Source organism: Chrysochloris asiatica, unplaced genomic scaffold (assembly GCF_000296735.1).
Source record: "Chrysochloris asiatica unplaced genomic scaffold, ChrAsi1.0 scaffold00023, whole genome shotgun sequence".
Taxonomy (NCBI): domain Eukaryota; kingdom Metazoa; phylum Chordata; class Mammalia; order Afrosoricida; family Chrysochloridae; genus Chrysochloris; species Chrysochloris asiatica.
The window spans coordinates 19,811,530-19,831,607 of record NW_006408541.1 but is presented as its reverse complement, the minus strand read 5'-3'; the positions used below and the strand labels follow the sequence as shown (position 1 = coordinate 19,831,607).

The following is a 20,078-nucleotide window of genomic DNA, read 5'->3' as shown; positions in this document are numbered from 1 at the left end:
CTTAGATAAGAAACGGAGTTGGGTGGGCTAGGAAGATTATGATAAGCATTGGATTGCAAACCACAAGGTCAGTGGTTTGACCCCACCAGCGGCTCCAGTGGAGAAAGATGAGGCTTTCTGCTTCCGCAAGATTTAAAGACTTGGAAAACCTACACAGGGTCGCTGTGAGTTGGGAACCAACTGGACAGCCCTTAACAACAACAAAACACACAGGGCAGATGACTAATCAAAACAGCAGTATCAGCTCCACATCACAAATGCAGAGAGTAAATAACATGCCCCTGGGCATAAAGCTGTACGTGTAGTGCCAAGATTTGAACCCAGTCTCATATTTGCTTAGGCCCAAACTCTGCCCCCTACACTGTACTATCTGATACAGGGATAGAGAGCATGCTCCCCAAAGAGGCAAGGGTGCTAAGAATGAACCAGAACTAGCGGAAGACTAGTCATTCAAGAAGGCACGGATCTTGGACTTGTGGTGACCAACACTTGTCACTCGGTATTATTGCTGAGCCTGAGTCAGACCCACGTGAGAAGAACGCCTGGAGATCTGAATGTCACAAATGAACTTCCCAGTGGCTCTGTGCCTGCTGTCTTTTAGTGCGGAACAGAAAATGCTGTCCTGAGATTTTAATCCCTTTAATAAGTACCCAACCACCCCGGGTTTCTGGACGTAAACTCCAGAGGGCACACGTTTCTCTCACCAATGCTCCCAAAGCACCTTGGCAATACCTCCCATATCTTGTGGCCAACGTCTCTCCTACTTTTGGGGACAACACATCGTGTCTCATGATTTAATGAACACAAGTTAACCTGCAGTTCAACAGCACAGGAAATACATATTTTAACGACATCTTTATATAAAATAAAAGAGACTCTGAAAAATGTCCTGGCCGTCAGCTCTTAACAGCCTAAGCTTCGGTCAAGTGTAGTGCTTATCAGTTAATGCAATGATCTGGTTGGAGGACTGGGGGTGGATGGGTGGGCATTAGAGCAGCTTCAAGGGTGATGATCTAAAATGCAAGGCAGTTGGTTTTGAGAGACAGACGTAGGAGAGTCTGGGTGAGGGAGAGGGGTGGTCTTATCAGAGCCTGTAGCTTTTGTAGTATGGTGGTGGGTAGATTGCTAACTCTTCCCAGCACTCTTGGAGTGAAAGCCACAGAATGTTAAGGTTGCCAAGAGAAGTGTTGGGTGGGTGGAGGTGGGGGTGGGAGGTGGTCAATTTCAAGGCCAGTTCAAGAGGCCCAGGTTTGGTTTTGTTGGTGCAATCAGAGGAGGGTGGGGCTAGTCACACCTCCGTTGAATACGGAGAGTACTTCTGAGGTTAGATTGGCTTCTTGCCATCTGAGGCAACGGGAGACATTTTACTTTTGAATGATCATAAACTTGTTCGCAGTGGAAAGTGCCCTGGGCCACACAGACGGACCAATGGCCTTACTGTATGACTGAAGAACTGCTCAGTCAGACCCAATGACTCTGGGTCAGGACCGCTGCGGTGCACACGGGCATTCTGCACAACTACCCTGACCCGGCTTCAAATTCAGCATGTGACTACATCACCTGCTTTCCTGTTTGATTATTCAGAGAAAGCAGCCCTGTGAGGGGGCATTAAATCCCACAAGCCAAGAATTTGGTTTATGAAAAGAAAATTAGTGTTCTAAACATACACACACACAGACAACACTCAGAACTATCTACACATATGTCAAGGTGCAGTGGCACTGGCGTGTTGCATTATTTTCCATTTTATCAACAAAGAACTACGGTCACAGTTATTACTGAAACCTATAAAGCATTCGCTCAAAAAAGAAGAAAACACGGTAACCTTACTGCTTCAAAAACCAACATACATGAATAGAAGAGCATTAATGTTCATGACGTGGAAAGCCCACAACATGAAGTCACAGGGCACTCCAGCTCAACAGGCCTGTTTTGGTAGCGAGTCACCAACCAGTTGTGATATTCAACATTTCACGAACAAATACTAGAGCCACACAGTGTGGTTCAGGCGGTTGGTGGTTTTCTAAAGAACCCTGCCTGGAATAAATGCTTGCGCAAAATAGACCAGTGGGAAATATTTTGAATTAACACTGCGAACAGCCATTAAAAGCAAAAGACAACTAGAATCAGGAAGATGGCAGCAGATGAGAGTCCTCAGGCCCCTGGCCTCCCCTCAGCCTCAAAATGGAAGCTTTCCCGTCTTCTGTCTTTTCACTGAGCTGTGGCTCTGCCCTCTTGAGACAATGCGGGGCATTCCAGACTGAGATCAAGTCCAGCCAGGGACACAAAGTGCCTGGCTGGAGTGGTGGTGCTTGTGACATCAGGGAACGTTGCCAAGTCTAGTCTAGGGACAAAAGTTCCTTCCCAGACTCCTCCACCACACACCAAAGCTGCCCAGTCGGCTTCCTCTCTGCAGGCGGGGCGGTAGTTTCGCTAACTAAGACACATGAAGAAGGTACTAGCCATTGTCCTGCTGCTGTCCCTTTGGTATCTTTTATTTCTTGTAACTGTCTTGCTTCAAACTTAAACTAGAGCTCTGAGGAGGAAGTCCTGGGGAAAAGGATTTCAAATACCAAAATCCGTATGTCCCATACCAGCCCAGCAGACCAAACAGGGTCCCGAACACTTTTTGGGAAAAGTCATGAAAATAGACAGCTGTGCACAGAAACATCAACACCCAGATGCAGGTCAGGGTGCCCAGGGCGATGACCAGGGTGGTGATGGTGGTGTGGAGGGGGTGGCTTCGGTCCGTCTTCACTTCATGCAGCACGGCCATCTCCTCCACAATCATGAGGACACAGAAGCTCAGCAGGAAAGCATGGCCTGAGATGTCAAAGCCGTGCCAGAACCCTCCCTCCCTGTGGCACTGCTGCTTGCTCTGAGGCTCCTTCCTGACCTTTTCCAGGGCTGGCGAATGGTAGCAGCTGCCCGTGTAGTGCTCGATGCTGGAGAAGAGGGTCGTGCAGACATACCAGATGGCCGTGCCCACTAACAGGGTGGTCAGCCGCCGCAGGACCAGCCCTGTCTTGCCCGTCAGGTGGTAATTAGTGAGGACAATGAAAGGCAGGAGGAGACAGAAGGTCCAAGTCCAGGCTTCTTTGACAAAATACCTAGCAGAAGAGAAAAGTGCAAGTGAAGGCAGGACACGGAGGAAGGGACTCAAGGCCACAGTCTGATCTCTAGATTCCAAAACTTGGAGAGAGGAGAGAACTGGACAAAAGCTACAGGGCATGACAGCAATTACATTCGGAGCATCTACCATTTGCCTCGTATACTACATACTTTTGTTGTACTAAGGATTTAATTTTTAAACAGCCCTCTGAGGTATACCCATTTTACAGATAAAAAGGAACTCTGGAGTCACAGTGGTGCTTGTCTGCTAACTCAAAGGTCAGAACCACCAGCAGCTCAGGCAGTCTGTTCCTGTCAAGACGACAGCTTTGGGAACTCTAGGGGAAAGGTCTACACAGTAGCGCTCTGAATCTGAGTAAACTTAACAGGCTTTACAAACAAATGGAAGCACGGAGAAGAGTCATGCCCAAGGTAGAGGCGGCAAGTGGTGGTGCTGCGATGTGAATCCAGGGTCAGCGATCTGAAGCATTATGTTATTTGTTCAGGAAAGTAGCAAGAATTGAACACCTACCAAATGCCAGGCGCTTTCACACACGTTTGCTTTTCCATACTCTAGGAGGTATGTATTGATAAGAAATCTAAGGCGCAGACAAAACCCGGTAACTTGTCTTCCCACAGTGACACTCACACAACCAATGAGCACAGATGAAACCAGGTTTGATCAGTCCAAAGTCCACGCTCCTGCTAAAACCTCATCTTTCCATTGCACGGCTCTTTCCTAAAAGGCAGGCATGGTCTTGGAATCATTCAACTCATTACACAGAAATTGGCAGAGAAGCTCAATGACCCAGTTTCAAATCCTGACTCTGATCTAACTTGATATTAAACCTCTCAGAGTTTTACTTTTTTCAGCTGCTAATACAGCTAAGGAGACAGAACGAGTTTCCTTTTCTTTTTCTTTACGCTGAGATTATACTCAGCAATGTATACGCCAATTCAAGTTTCCACATGTACACTGATTACAATCTTGGGGTTGAGCAACCATTCCTACCCTTATTTTCTGAGTTGTTTCTTGCTTATTAACAAACTCAATGACCCCAAAGGTTCCTATCTAACTGAGTTGCTGTTGTCAATTTGATTACATATTGTTGTTCTATGTGCTGATAGTCAGGTCCGACTCACAGCAATCCTGTGTAGGGTTTTCGAGGAGCGGCTGGTGGGTTTGAACCATCTAGATAGTTCTTAAAGAGCACAGTACTCAAGGCAAACCATTTTTTACTAGTTAAGCTAATCTGTTTGGTTTTAAGCAGACTTTACAAGATAATTTTTGGTTTAAGGTTTAAAGATTACCTCAGGGCAATAATCTTTGGGGTTCATTCAGCCTCTATGGCTCCAGAAAGTCTGGAGTCTGTGAGAATTTAAAATTCTATTTTGTAATTTTCCCCTTTTGATCACAGGAGTCTTCTATCTTTGATTAAAATATTCAATAAAAGTAGCTGGACACCACCCAGTTCTTCTGTAAAGCAGCAGCTATTCATGGAGGCAATTAACCACACATTCCAATGGTGGTAATGTGCGGAGGAGTCGGTTCCAACTCATAACGACCCCACATAGAATTTCCGAGGCTGTAAATCTTTACGGGAACAGAAAGCCTCATCCTTCTCCTGAGGAATGGCTGGCAGTTTGCCTTACCCTATTCCTGATTCTCTTCCTCTACTATTCCTGTGAATAACAGGAACTGTTTCTTAGCAGCAGCCTGCAGGCTTTTAAGACCCCATGCACTATGCAACAAACCAGGAGGTAGAACAGAAGCACTAAACGTGGTATTAGGCCAACGAACTGGATATCCCATTGAATCATGATCCTAAACCTCCAAACCAAGGAAGCAAATCCCAGGAGGAGTCTGGTTGGAGCAGCCCCAGCAGCTACCCTAAATATATCACACAAGGATCCAAATAATTTCTAAGGTCCCTTCCAGGTCCAATGATTCACTAGTTCCCTTCAGTAACTGACACAGAGGCTTGGAACAAAAGGCCAGAATCCATGGTTATTACCCACAAACATCAGGAACTTGTTTGCCAGTCTGCTTGGCTCCTAGTGCACCCAGGCAGGATAAAGCAGCAGCTGTCTTGTCCGCTTCCCATGAGATCATGAAAGGTGGCTGGCGTGGGGAGCAGCAGCAGTAAACACTCAAGCAAGAGACTTGGGGGACACTGCTACTCTCCTTGTCTATTCTCAACCCAGCTGTGCAGGCAGGGTGAGGAAGGAAGGTGAGAGAAGGACACAAAGACTCTTTCCTAGAGTCCAAAGGTTCTCAGATATCACTGAAAGGCCCGCCACTTAAACCTTTGCTGGACTTGAGATCCGGGATCTTGACAGAGTCAAGATCTAGCTGACATCTGACAAAACTGCCTGGGAGACAACCAGAGTTTGAAAGTGATAATAAAGTTACGCAGTCTTTCAAGAGATGCTGCAGAGGCGCTCCTGATTCTGAAGCCAAATCTGGGCTCTTTCAGAGCATTTATTATTGCAACAGTGTTGATGTGCAACACAGTCAGGAATCCATGAGTTAGGGGACCCCCTCCCCCCAAAAAAGGGGGGGGCGTTAAGTGGGTGGAGTTCAGAAGTCTCAAAGAGCTCTGCTGGAGTTGCTTTCCTGGGCAACCGCCATGCACTTTGGGTGACTGAGAAGGTTCAAGGAAATTCAGGGGAAAGGTCATGGGCTGGTGGTGGTGACCATGTGCTGTGAAGTGGGTCCCGACTCAAAGCGACCCTGGATCGGGTTTCCGAGGTTGTTGATCTTTACGGGAACAGAAAGCCTCATCTCTCTCCCGAGGAGAAGCTGGTGGATTCGAACTACTGGCCTTGCGATTAGCAGCCAGCTTCGTAACCCACTGCGCCCCTCGGGAGTCTCTTTGAATGGCGGTCCTGTCACAAGCTACGGGGATGACACCGGGTGGCGGTGCGGACTCCGGCAAAGCCAGGCAGGAAGGAAACATCTCCCCCAACAGGGCAAGGGGAGCCAGGGGAGCGGACCGAGCCCCGCAGCGCACCCGACACACCCCTACCGGCACGGGGCTCCCCAATCGTGACCGGCGTGCGGGATGCTGCTGTCATGACGGGAAGGAGGGCTTACCCCCTTCCAATGACCCGTCCGTCCGGGAAGCCAGCCCCGGGCTTCTCCGGACGAGTCGTCCCGACAGCCGGACTTCGGCCAGGCCAGTGCCCGCGAATCGCCTGGGGGCAGGAGAGGAGGACCCGGGAGACTCACATGTTGAGGACGTTACGCTTGTTGCTGAGGTAGCTCTCGGGCAGCGGAGAGAACTCCTTGAGGAGGGAGCCCGTCAGCATGAACACCACCAGCCCCCAAGGCAGGTAGCGTCGCACCGCGGCCCGCACCAGGGTCCCCCTAAGGACCCACGCGCAGCACTCCAGACGATCCATGTCCGACCTCGTCGGCCACCGTCCGCCTCCCTGCACCCTATCGGCCACCGTCTTGCCCTTCGCCCGGGCTGGTGCCCCCGCCTCCCTTCGAACGTAGGCGTTGCCGCCAGCGGGTCCCACCTCTTGGCGACGACACCGCGCTCCTGGGCCCGCGCGCTCCCTCTTCCGGCCATTGGCAGCCACTGCAGCACGCTCGTCTCCAATCTCGTCACTTTCCTCCTCTCTTCTCCCAGCAATGACACTAGGCAGCAGGGCTCTGTGCCGTGGGTTCGAATCTCACTCTCTGCTGTTTTGCTTTCGTATAGGAGAACACGCTTATTTTAATGTTTGCTAGAGATTAAGAAGAAATGAATGCCATGCTATAGGAACTGGAGGAGTGGTTACAGTATCAGTTAATCTCCCCTTTACCTTGGCAAACATACTTCCTCTTCTTAAGCCTCAGTTTTCTCATCTGTAAAATGGGGTAGACTAGAGAAGATTCTCCCAAGAGTTATTTTATGAATGGTGATGTGATTTGTGATAGTGGTCCAGATATAGGGATATGATATTAGATTTCATTAGCTACTCAATAAAATAATTGATTTTATCTTTGTGTTGAATGAAAATGCCATTTAATATAGATCTAATGTTCTGGTGTGGCACTTGTGGGTTAATGCGCCAGACTGCAAAGCCGTTTGAACTGCAAGGTTGACGGTTCAAGCTCACCAGCTGCTCCTCTGAAACCCTATACAGGGTCGCTATGGGTCAGGATCGACTCAACAGCACTCAACAACAACAATGTTGGTAACTAAGGAGCTCTGGTAGCGTAGTGGTTACGAATTGAGCTGCTAATCTCACCATCAGCAGTTTGAAACTACCAGTTGTTCCACAGGAGAAAGATGAGGCTTTCTGCTCCCATAAAGATTTATAGCCTCGGAAACCCTGTACAGGGTCGATATGACTCCATGGCACATAACAACAACAACAATGTTGATAACTCAGTCATTTAGTTTATCACAATGCATCTCCCTCACCTATGTCAAGACTGGGTGTCTAATTCATTGCATCCTAACCATGAACCATTGCTTGCCACTTTAACTACTTTTGCTATGTTCATATACCATTGATACTATTAATATATTTTTTGAAGCAAAACACATTTAGCACTTAAATACCTAACGATTAGCTCAGAAGCAAAAATATCTTTGTAATCATGAATTGTATGTGCCACTTTCAGCACTTGTCTTGTACGGTTTGTCAGACATCATGTGATGCATACGTGTTGCTGTAATGCTGGAAGTTATACCACCAGTGTTTCCAATACCAGCAGGGTCATGTTTCAGTAGAACTTTCAGATTAAGAACAGACTAGGAAGACGGAATCCATAGTCCATTTCTGAGGGATTGATTAGCCACTGAAATCCTTACGAACAGCAGTGGAACATTGTCTGATATAGTGCCAGAAGATGAGCCTCTCAGGCTGAAAGGCATTCAAAATACAACTGGAGAAGAGCTGCTGCCTCAAAGTAGAGCTAACCTTAATGATGTGGATGGAGCAAAGCTTTCAGGACCTTCATTTTCTGGTGAGGCATGACTCAAAATGAAAAGAAACAGTTGCAAATATCCATTAATAATTGAAACGTGGAATGTATGAGGTTAGAATCTAGGAAAAATAGAAGTCATCAAAAATGAAATGGGACACATAAAGAGCATTTTATTTTGAGAAAAAGAAAAACAACAAAAAAGAACATTTCAAAGTCTAGCTAAAAATACAATGCTGTCTGTGATAGGATAATATCCGTATGCCTACAAGGAAGACCAGTTAATACCAACCAATATTATTCAAATTTATACACCAATCACTAAAGCCAGTGAAGATGAAATTGAAAAATTCTACCTTCTTCAGTCTGAAATGGACCAAGCATGCAATAAAGATGCATTGATAATTACTGATGACTGGAATGTGAAAGTTGGAAACTAAGTTGCATTAGTGACAGAAATAATACTGGAGAGCCCATGATAGGGTTTTGCAAGACCAGCAACTTCTTAATTGCAAATACCTTTTTTTCCCCCAGCAACGTAAGCAGTGACTATACACATGGATTTGCCAGATGGAACACACTGGAAGCAAATCAACTACATCTGTGGGTCGAGGTGATGGAGAGGCTTAACATCACCAGCCAAAACAAGGGCAGGGCCCGACTGTGGAACAGACCATCAGTTGCCTGTATGTAAGTTTAGGTTAAAGCTGAGAAAATTAACACAAGTTCACGAAACCCAAAATATAACCTTGAGAATATCCCATCTGAGTTTAGAGACCATCTCAAGAACAGATTTGACCTGCTGAACACTAAAGACTGAAGAACAGAGGAGTTGTGGGATGACATCAAGAACATCCCACAAATACCTGGAATTAAAGATCATTAAAAAGAAAGGAAAGACCAGTGTGGATATCAGGAGAAACTCTGAAACTTGGTCTTGAACATAAAGTAACAAACAGAAAAAATGATGAAACATAAGAACTGATCAGAACATTTCAAAGGGCAGCTCGAGAAGACAAAGTAAAGTATCCTAGTGAGATGCAAAGAACATTTCTCAAGCTGAAAAAGTTGAAGAAAAAAATTCAAGTCTTGAATTAAAACACTGAAGAATTCCATGGGAAAAAATACTGAACAATGAAGGAAGCATCAAAAGAAGATGGAAGGAATACACAGAATCACTGTACTCAAAAGAATCGGTCAACATTTAGGAGACAGTATATGGTCAAGAACCAAAGGCATTGATGGAAGATATTCAAGCAGTACTGAAGGCATTAGCAAACAAACCAAGCTTCTGGGATTGACAGAATACCAAGTGTAATGCTTCAACAAATTAATGCAGTGCTGGAAGCACTCATTAATCTACACCAAGAAATGTGGAAGACCTGGCCGACCGATGTGTGCCTATTCCAAAGAAAGGTGACCTGACAGAATATGGAATGTATCAAACAATATCATTAATATCACATACTAGTAAAATTTTGCTGACAATGATTTAAAAACAGTTGCAGCAGTATATCAACAGGGAGCTGCCAGAAATTCAAGCTAGATTCAGAAGAAAATGGCATATCATTGCTTATGTCAGATGGATCTTGACTGAAAGCAGAGAATACTAGAAAGATATATTAACATGTGCTTCATGCAAAGACATTTGACTGTGTGGATCATAACAAACTATGGCTAACATTACAAAGAATGGGTATTCCAGAACAGTGAATTGTGCTCATGAGGAACCTGTACACAGACCAAGAGGCAGTTGTTCAAACAGAACAAAGGGATACTGAATGGTTTTAAATCAGAAAAGGTATGTGCCAGGGTTGTATCTTTTCACCAGTTATTCAATGGTGGTGTGGCACTGTAGATTAAGTATTGGACTGCTAATCACAAGGTTGGTTGGTCAAACCCACCAGCCATTCCTCAAAAACCCTAGGCAGGGTTGCTATGAGTCAGAACCAACTCCATGGCACTTAACAACATCAACGACATTTAATCTGTATGCTGAGCAAACAATCTGAGACACTGGACTTGAATTGCTCATTAACAACCTGTGCTATGTAGATGACACAGCCTTGCTTGCTGAAGAGGACTTGAAGCACTTGCTGATGAAGATCAAAGATTACAGTGTGAATTACAACTCAATGTAAATAAAACAAAAATCCTCACAATAGGACCAATAAATAATATCCTGATAAACAGAGAAAAGATTGAAGTGGTCAAGGATTTATTTCATTTTACTTAGACCCACAATCAACACTCATGTAAGCAGCAGTCAAGAAATCAAACTATATAGTGCATTGGGCAAATCTATCTTTCAAAGTATTAAAGACAAATACCCAAGCCATGGTATTTATAGTCGCTTCATCATATATACGCTAAAGTTGGACAATGGCTAAGGAAGACTGAAGAAGAATAGATGTATTTGAGCGATGATGCTGGTGAAGAAAATGAACTGTCAGAAGAACAAACAGATCTGTCTTAGAGGAAGTACAGCTAGATAACGGCCCTCAGAAGCGAGCCTGGCAAGACTTTGTCTCACGTAGTTTGGACGTGTTATCAGGAGGGACCAGTCCCTGAGAAAGTAGAGGGTCAAAAAAAAAAAAGGGAGACCCCCCCAAACAAGATGGATTGACACAGTGGCAGCAACAATGGGGTCAAACATAAATTAATTGTGAGGAGGGCGTAGAACCAGACAATGTTTTTGTTCTGTTGTGTACAGGGTTGCTTTGAGTTGGAACTGACTCCACATTACCCAACAATAAACAGCAACATGTATAGTTACATTTTGTCTATTACAAATGAAAAAAAATCCTGTTGAAATATTCATTATCTCTCAACTGTCTAAAATAATCTCATGTTTCTATACCAGGGATAGTTACACAGTCTGGGAATCACTGGCTTGATTTATGCCTGTAATGAACTGATTAGAAGCATATTATCATATCATATATTATAAATATGTGTAAGTATACAAGGGGGCATCAAAACGTTCATGGAAAAATTCCATTATCTTTTCATTGCATTTGTCCACAAATTTTTTTAAAGCCCCTTTGTGTATAGTTGTAAAGACACTCATGCAGAGAATCAACAAATTAGTGAGAATAAAAGTATTAATTCCGTAAAAACATCTCAGTCACCCCCATGGTTCAATTTTCAGCCAAACAATAGATAGGTCTATAGGGGGAACAACTTCACCAGTGAGGTACACAAACCGTAGAATAGTCACCCAAGGGCAGCATTTATCCAAGGACAAAGTTCAGTAGGGTTGGGAAGGAAGGAGGAAGGGAAAGAGAAACCAAGAAGAGAAAATGGAGTAAGTGAAGTTACATAGAAGGCATAGCAATCAATGAGATGAAATGAAATGTGTACGATTTGTTCACTATGAAACTGATTCTCTACTCTGTAAATCTTCACCCAATTCACAATTTAAAAAATATATATGTTAAATTACAAAAAAAAATAAAAAATCTCAGAATGATCTTCAAATCTGTGAACTGCATTTATGTGATCAGAGTCTCTGCCTTGCACATCAAGATGTCTCTATAATTTCACAAATCTGAGTTTATAAAAGAAAACATAGTGGCAATTTTACCAATTTGACTTCTCACGATTGGAAGTGAAAGTGTTATTTGTTGTTGTTGCTAAACGTCATGGAGGCTGTTCTGACTCATAGTGACCTTGTACAGGGTTTCCAAGGAGCAGATGGTGGATTTGAACCTCCAACCTTGTGGTTAGTAGTCCTGTGTTTATGCTACAACGCTACATCAGGGATCCAACTTGTGATTAGCAGGCTGAAACTTGTGAATAGTAGGGTGGACCCACCCCTATCTCCTGAAGATTGGCAAGTGCGCAACAGCACAATGGTGAAGAACAGGTTCGAGTCCCAGTTCCTCTCCTTACTAGCTAGGTGGTTTCCCCAAGTGAGTATCCAGATACTGGTCTCCGCCCGAAGAAAGGGGTTCTGGGTGAAGAGAAGCGCTAGGCATCACTCAGAGAGACTATCACCAAAGTATCTTCGGAAAGATTCAGGATTATTCATATTTCTGCAGTAAGGAAATGGGTTTGTTTTCTTTGAGACCATGCACCCTCATTTCTGGAGATGTTTGAAGAGTGGTTAAGCATCGTCCTGACTAATTGCTAAGGAGCGGCTGGTGCTGTGGTGGAGAGCTTGTGTGGTAACCGAAAGGTCAGCATGTTGAACCCTCCAACTGCTCTAGACCAAAAAATTCTGGTAGTCCACTTCTGGCAAAATCAACCCTGTGAGTCGGAATCAGCTCAAGAACAAGTGGTTTGGGACTAATGGTTGTAGGTCTCTCTAGCCGCTCTCAGTAGCTCTTCTTACCATAACTCACATTAGAACATAACTGTGTTGTAAGCCCAATGGTGTTTTGGAGCCAGCTCGCAGTGGCCTACAAGAACCGATGAGTATATTTTCAGGAATTTTGCAAGCCAACTGTTAAACTTTTAATTATATGAACATAATTAAACGTAAAAGAAAAACTCAAAGCTCATCATTTCCTAATTATTTTAGTGCATTTTATTATCTATACTCTTAGGGTCACATAGCTCTATTGTATCTATAGAAGTGGCACAGTTAACTACTAGCTGAAAGGTTGGCTGTTTGAACCCATCTAGAGGAACCCACTGCGTTCTAATCAGTTCTGACTCATAGTGACCTTATATGGGATTTTTGAGTCTGTAAGTCTTTATGGGAACAGGAAGCCTCATCTTTCTCCCCAAGCGTGCCTTATGGCTTGAATTGCTGATCCTGTGGTAGCAGTCCAGTGCTTATCCCACTGTGCCACCAGGATTCCTTCCATAGAAGACAGTACTTCTAAGGGGTCATATCCTTGAACCCTACTCTGCACACATGAGGTTAGATGGGGTTGCCCTGAGTAGGGATAGTAGAGCAACCAATCACAATGTTGTATCTGGAAGATGTTGTGAGTTGCCGTCAAGATGTTTCTTATACACAACAGAACAAAACACTGCCCGGTCCTGTGCCATCTTCACAGTTATTGTTATGCTTGTGCCCATTCCTGCTGCCACTGTGCCAGTCCATCTCATTGGGGTCTTCCTCTTTTTCGCTGTCCCTCCACTTTACCAAGCATGATGGCCCACTCCAGGGACTGGTCCCTTCTGATAAAATGTCTGAAGTCTGAGAGACGAAGTTTCACCATCCTGGCTTCTAAGGAGCATTCTGGCTGCACTTCTTACAACACAGATTTGTTTGTTCTTCTGGCATTCCATGGTACTTTTAACATACTTCTCCAACACCATAACTCAAATGCATCAGTTCTTCTACAGGCTTCCTGAATAACTGTCCAACTTTCTTTTATATGCTCACGAAGCTATTGAAAATACCATGACTTGGGTCAGGCGCACCTTAGTCCTCAAACTGACATCTTTGTTCTTGAACACTTGAAAGAAGTCTTGTGCAGCAGATTTGCCGAATGCAATACATCATTTCTTCACTGCTGCTTCTATGAGTGGATCCAAGCAGAATGACGTTTTTGACAGCTTCAATCCTTTCTCTATTTATCATAATGTTATTTATTGGCCCAATGGTGAGGATTTTTGTTGTTTTTTTACATTTAGGTGCAACCTATACTGAAGGCTGTGGTCTTTGATCTTCATCAGTAAGTATTTTCACCTTCAACAAACAAAGTCTTATCATTTTCATATCGAAGGTAGTTAATGAGTTTTCCTCCAATTCTGATGCCACATTCTTTTTTTTTTTTTTTTTTTTTAATGTTTTATTGAGAATTATATGATAGTTTACATGGGAGAACATTAGTTTTACATTCATTCTATCATATATCATTTCATTGCCATGGTTACAATCCCCTCCATGCATCATCAACCAGCCAAAGGGTATAGCCTGCAAGCCTGCCCCCTACACTACCCCTCCCCAGTCTTTAGCACACAGTCCCTCTCCCTCTCTGGAGCTAAAGTCCCCAGCTGCTCCATCGCTCCATGTCATCGTCTCTGCCTCCATCTCAGGCATCACTGCTTCTCTGGGTAGGGTCCCGCTCTCGGCTCTTCTCCGTTGATGGTCCTAGGGACCTCTGCTCCTAGACTCGAAAGTTAATCACTCCCTTCCCTGCTACAAAACGTCCACTTTTACATTTCCAACCCTCACAATCAGTCCTGATAACAATTATTCACCATTGTATCACAACAGACCCGTCTGTCTGATGCCACATTCTTGATATAATCCAGTTGCTTGGATTATTTCTATCTGTAATATAGAAATACTATATAATGGAGTCCCAGTGTGGCACAGTAGGATAAGCACAGGACTGCAAGGTCAGTTTGAACAGTAAGGCCAATGGTTCAACCTTACCAGCTGCTCTTCGGAAACCCTATACAGGCTCACTATGAGTCATAACCAACTTGACAGCACTTAACAACAACATATAGTGGTATGCTATTGTGCCTCTCTCCCCAAATTCAGATTCAGTAATGTCACACTGGTAGCTTTAAGCCATGGTGACAGTATTGACAAGAGGGAAAATGGCAAATGCTATAAATCAGAGTGTAATTTGGTTTGCTGATTTTCTCCATTGGGATGAAACAGCAGTTGTTGAATTGAACATGGCTGAATTGAAGACACAGGTTAGTTAAGAATGCAAAAGCTTGGTGAAGATCAGTAAAAGCATTCTGTGAGAAGTGATCGACTACATGGATTTACAACAAAGAGCATTTGCACATTTTATTAGTATTTGTAAAAACGATGTGAATCCTGATGTGGCACTGCAGGTTAAGCACTGGACTACTAGCCACAAGATCAGTGGTTCAAAGCTACCAGCCACTCCTCAGAAACCCTATGTAGGGTTGTTATGAGTCAAAATCAACTAGACGACTCTTAACAACAGCAATATGTACTAGCATAGTGGGTTACAATTTGGGCTACAAACCCATGAACTGCAAGTCAGCAGTTCAAATCCACCAATCGCTCCTCAGGAGAAAGATGAGGCTTCCTGCCCCCGTAAAGCTTTGCAGCCTTGGAAACCTGATACAACCACTGAAGATCCTCGGGAGCACAGTTCTCTTTTGACACACATGGGATCACCATCAGTGACCTTGAGGGGCATCTGATATTGGTAAAAGGATTTTAGAGCATTAGAGAATGGTGTTCCTACTCTTCCCCACCAGGGGGTGATAAACAACCACAAATATCAGATTCTGTCTTGTCTGGTCCCTCAGTGGTACCACAAAATTGTTGCTGTTCATTTCTACATTGATCTGTTAAACAAATGCTTGTTGTTGTTGTTGTTGTTGTTAAGTGCTGTTGAGTTGTTTCTGATTCACAGCGACCCTGTATAGGGTTTCCAAAGAGCTTCTGGTGAGTTTGAACCACTGACCTTGTAGTTCAAACCAACTTTCAGTCCAAGTGCTTATCCTACAGCGCCACACCAGGACTCCAATTAAGTGCTTAGCCCAATGCAGAGTCCTGGTGTGGTGCTGTGGGTTAATGGGCTGGACTGCAAAGTTGGTTTGAACCTCAAGGTCAGCAGTTCAAGCTCATCAGCTTCTCCTCGGAAACACTATGGGGGGCGCTATGGGTCAGAACCGACTTGACGGCACTTAACGACAACAGCCAACTATGTAGGCAATGCAATAGGCACAGGGATGACTGTAAAAGTTATAAAGATGAATGGAAGATGGTGAATTAGGCAGACATACTACATAGACCCCCTACAACAGTGACATGAGAGACCAACTGAAACAGACACAGATAAAAATTCTGGAACCCTGAACTTCAGAGAAAAGGTTGTAGAAGTGGATTGAGTGTTTGCTGGGAGGAGAAGTAGAGCAGGGGCAGTAAGAGAGGGCGTCTGACTGGTGAACGGGAAGCTAGACACAGCATGACTGTCATGAACTTTTGTGAGCAGCTTTGACAACTGAAGGTGGCCTGGCAGAGCAGATTCACATAGCCAATGGGAAAGATGTGATTCCTTTTCCCCACACTCCCCTGGTGACCAGAGGTGTGGTCATCTTCCATCCTTATCCACCCCCAACACAGACCCTGCTTTCTGGGAGTTCAGAGTCATGTGGTTGGAAGCCATGCCAGTGTGAGGCAGGGGTCAGCTGCTTTGGTGCCTGGATACAGGTGGGCTCAGCTCCAGATCTATAGAACCCATAGAACCACAAGACCAGCATTTAACCAGTCACCATGTCCCCAACTGCCCTGTGGTCCTAACAGATACTGAAACCACCTCCATCAAGGGCCTCCATGAACTACATCTGGATTGAGTGTCCTCAACATAGACAACATCTAGGCTGACAGGAACTCTATCTAAGGAAGGCCAGGAACTCTGCTGTCACATCCCTCCCACACCCACCTTGTGAGCTTCTTGGCTTTCAGGAGCCCCTTAGAGTATTCTCCTTTCTGGATCCAACAACTGCACTGTTTTTTTTTTTTTTTTTTTTTTTTTTTTTTTTCTTTTTTTTTTGTGTTTTGTGTGGGTTTTCAGAGACGGTGTTCTGCTTTTTATTTTCCACATTTTATGTTCTGTTTCATCTCAATGATTATAATCCCCTCCCTGTAACAACAGTTATCCTACTTCCTCTCTGTGGCTTTCCTTTTACATCTTATAGTTCACAAATGAACAAAGCAAAAATATTTGATGTACACATACGAAACAAAAAGTATATAGTCATTTGAATGTCCTGAGGGCATATTCTGCCAGCCAGCCTCCTGCCTGCAGGCACATAGCCTTTCTCAGTCCATGGGCCTAGAGCCCACAGCTGCTCCATCTCTCCATGTCATCACCTCTGCCACTGTTTCATGGTTTTCCTTCTTGATGGTCCTGGGATCATTTGTTGCTGAAATTAAAGATTTTAGCTATACTTTTTAGCTTTACTTTTAGCTATACTTCCTTTACAGTTACCGTTGTGACAATCAATTAATCCTGCTAACAGTTACTCACAATTGAATCATAAAATCCTGTCACCATCATTCCCCAGCCCCCTTTACCAGATTCATCTGGAGAAGAGGAAAACTATTTAGTGGGGATTCTACCTTACTTGTTATTTGTTTTAGTATTTGGGTTTGTTTTTCCCTTTAGCTGTTTCATTGTTTTTGTTTTTTTATTCTTCTCCTCCTCCTTCTTCTCTTTCCATTCCCTAAAACTTTATCTTTTCTATCTCTGCTTCTGTTTTTCCTTCGTTTCCTCTGTTTCTCATTGCCCCCCTCCTTTTGATCTTTGTTTACTGCTCTCTAGTCTCTTTCTCTTTTCATCTTCTCTCTCTGTTTTTAATTTTATTTTCTATTTTAAGGTTTCTATTTTAAATTTATGCCTTTTATTTCCTCTTATTTTTCTGTTCTACAACTCTATTTCCCTGCCCCTTTTTTGTCTTTATAGTTAGTATATTCTGTTTTTCTGCTTGCTGCTGGTTTCTTTTATCTCTTTTCATTGTTTATTCTTTGTTTGTTTCTTCTGTTTTGCTTTCTTGTGTGTGTTGAGGGGGAAAGAGGCTTTCTCTTTTCTGCCAAACAGGAGACAACAGCCATGTCTGTACAACCCAATAACAACCATACCTTCTGCAACTCCACTCACTGGGAAAGAGTCAATACCAGTTCCTGTACCACCTGATCAATGATGGACAGCAGCCAACACCAGCCAAACCCACCCTAAACTGAGGTGAATGGACGGCAAATGAGCACAGTGTTCACACTTCCATTCTCTAACTCCATCCACAAAGCAGTGGAGACAACATAACATTTCATTGCACACAAAGAAACAAAAGAGAATGGCTCAAACAAATGACCAAGATGCAGAGCCAGAAAATGTTCCTGAGGAAGGAAAGGTAATGGAACTAATTGAGAAAAAAATTTTTTTAAAGAATGATATTTATAAAGCTAGACAGAGTAGGAGTAGAGGTTACGCTCACAGAATTAAAATAGAAGCAATAGGGCTAGAGTGAAGATTAGAGGTCAGAGAAGATCCAATAGAAGTGACATTGAAAGAGAAACACGACGAAATTGGAGTCCTTCCGGAGAGAGACATAGAAGTAGAAGTCACTCAAGGGATAGGTGAACCAATAGTTCCAGTAAAAGTAGGAGTCGAGATAAGTGTAAAAGCGATGATCAATGTGAGAATCTTAGTGGGAGCAGTCATAAGCATAAAGGTGAGGCTAAAGAACAAGAGAGGAAAAAAGAGAGGAGTCGAAGTGTAGATAAAGATAGGAAAAAGAAAGGTAAAGAAAGGGAGCATGGACAGGATAAAAGAAAAGAGAAATAAAAAAAGGGAAGAAAAAGATTTTAAGTTTAGCAGTCAGGATGACAGATTAAAAAGAAAATGAGATAGTGAAAGAACATTTTTCAGGAGTGGTTCTATATCTGTTAAAATTATAAGACTTGATTCTAGACAGGATAGTAAGAAAAGTAAGATAGTAAAAACCATTCAGGCTCTGATTTTAGTGGAAGGAGCAGTTCTGACTCTCCAGGAAAGTAGCAAAGAAAAGACGGCTAAGAAGCCTAAACATAGTCCATCACACTCCATGGAGAAATCTCAAAGGTCTGGTAAGAAGGCAAGCTGCAAACACAAGTCTAAGTCCTAATCAAGGTCAATAACCCCTCCCGTCATTAAAAAAAAAAGAATGATATTTAGGTACCCTCAAAGAAGTGACAGAATTATCAAGGAAAGAAAGGAGATCACCAAAAAAAAAAAAATTTTAGAAGCATTCAGAAAAAACACTGCAAGAACAAACAGGTAAAATGAATACAAACTTTGTGACTATACAAAACCTTCCATTAGAAATCTAGAAGAACAATCAGAAAACATCTGAAGATAGTCTAAGAGTTATGTGGGACACGATGAAGAGGAACAACTTACGGATGATCAGAATTCCAGAACAGAAAGACACAATAAAAAGCACAGAAAAAATTGTCAAAGAGTTATTGGAAGAAAACTTCTCTAACTTCATGAAAGATGAGAAGAGAAGATAAGCAGTGTGAATCTCAAACAGGGTACACAAAAGAAAATCATCAAGATATATCATAATCAAACTCTGTAAAATCGAAGACAATGAAAGAATCCTGAGAGCAGCTCAGGTGAAACAAATAGTTACATAGAAAGGAGAACCATTAAAGACTAAGCTCTGACTTCTCAGTAGAATCCATGCAGGTATGAAGGCAATGGGATGACATAAACAAAACTCTGAAAGAAAAACATTGCCAACCAAGAATCACGGACCCAGCAAAGCTGTCCATCAATTGTGACAGCAAAATTAGGAAGTTTTCTGGTAAACAGAAATAAAAGGAATTTGTAATGACCAGATCAACTTACAGAAACTGCTAAAGGGTGTTCTTTGAACTGAGCACCAACAATAGCAGACAACAACTTGAGATCACCCTACATGACAACACCACCCACAACTCAATCCAGATACAGAAGTATTTAAAGTAAGCCTACAAGACTGAAAATAGGGAATAAGAGATGTCAATTTATAATGAAGTCAACTACAAAGCAAAAAGAGGAAATACTGTAGATACAGAACTTCCAAAGGTGAAGTCAAGTAGTTCTCAAGATAAAACAGAGAATTATAAACAGGGGGAAAATTAATAAATTACAGGGTAGCCTCAAAGAAAAATAATACACCTGAACATCAACATCTTTAAAAGAAAAAAAAAATCATAAAGATTTAGTAAACATTAACACAGCAGAAATGAAAATGAAAAGAAAACCCACAAGCGAAATGAACTCAGTGCAGAAAATTATGTGGAACAAAAAAATCCAACACCATTACAAAAACACACAGCAAAATGTCAGCAATCCATTCATGCCTATCGATAATTACACTGAATATAAATGGACTAAATGCACCAGTCAAGAGACAGAGACAGCAAAATGGCTAAGAAAACGGGATCCTTGAAAATGTTGTCTATAAGAGACACATCAAAAAGATGGAGACAGCTAAATTCCCATCAACAGAAGAATGGTTAAGCAAAGTTTGGTACATACACACAATGAAATACTTGCAATGTGGAAGAATAATGATGAATCTGAGAAAAACCTCAAAACATGAATGACTACAGAAG

The 20,078-nt window shown here is 43.0% G+C and overlaps 1 protein-coding gene and 1 pseudogene across 1 annotated transcript; one reads left to right on the top strand and one right to left on the bottom strand.

Annotated features, from left to right (window-relative positions):
- Positions 1-2,461: 2,461 nt before the first annotated feature.
- FITM2 (fat storage-inducing transmembrane protein 2) lies at positions 2,462-6,539 on the bottom strand. Its single transcript, XM_006839274.1, has 2 exons — positions 6,344-6,539; positions 2,462-3,110 (listed from the first exon to the last, which is right to left on the bottom strand). The coding sequence occupies exons 1-2, from the start codon at positions 6,514-6,516 to the stop codon at positions 2,495-2,497; spliced, it is 789 nt and encodes a 262-aa protein (XP_006839337.1). The 5' UTR covers positions 6,517-6,539; the 3' UTR covers positions 2,462-2,494.
- LOC102818957 overlaps positions 6,515-20,078 on the top strand; it is a 30,832-nt pseudogene continuing 17,268 nt past the window's right edge.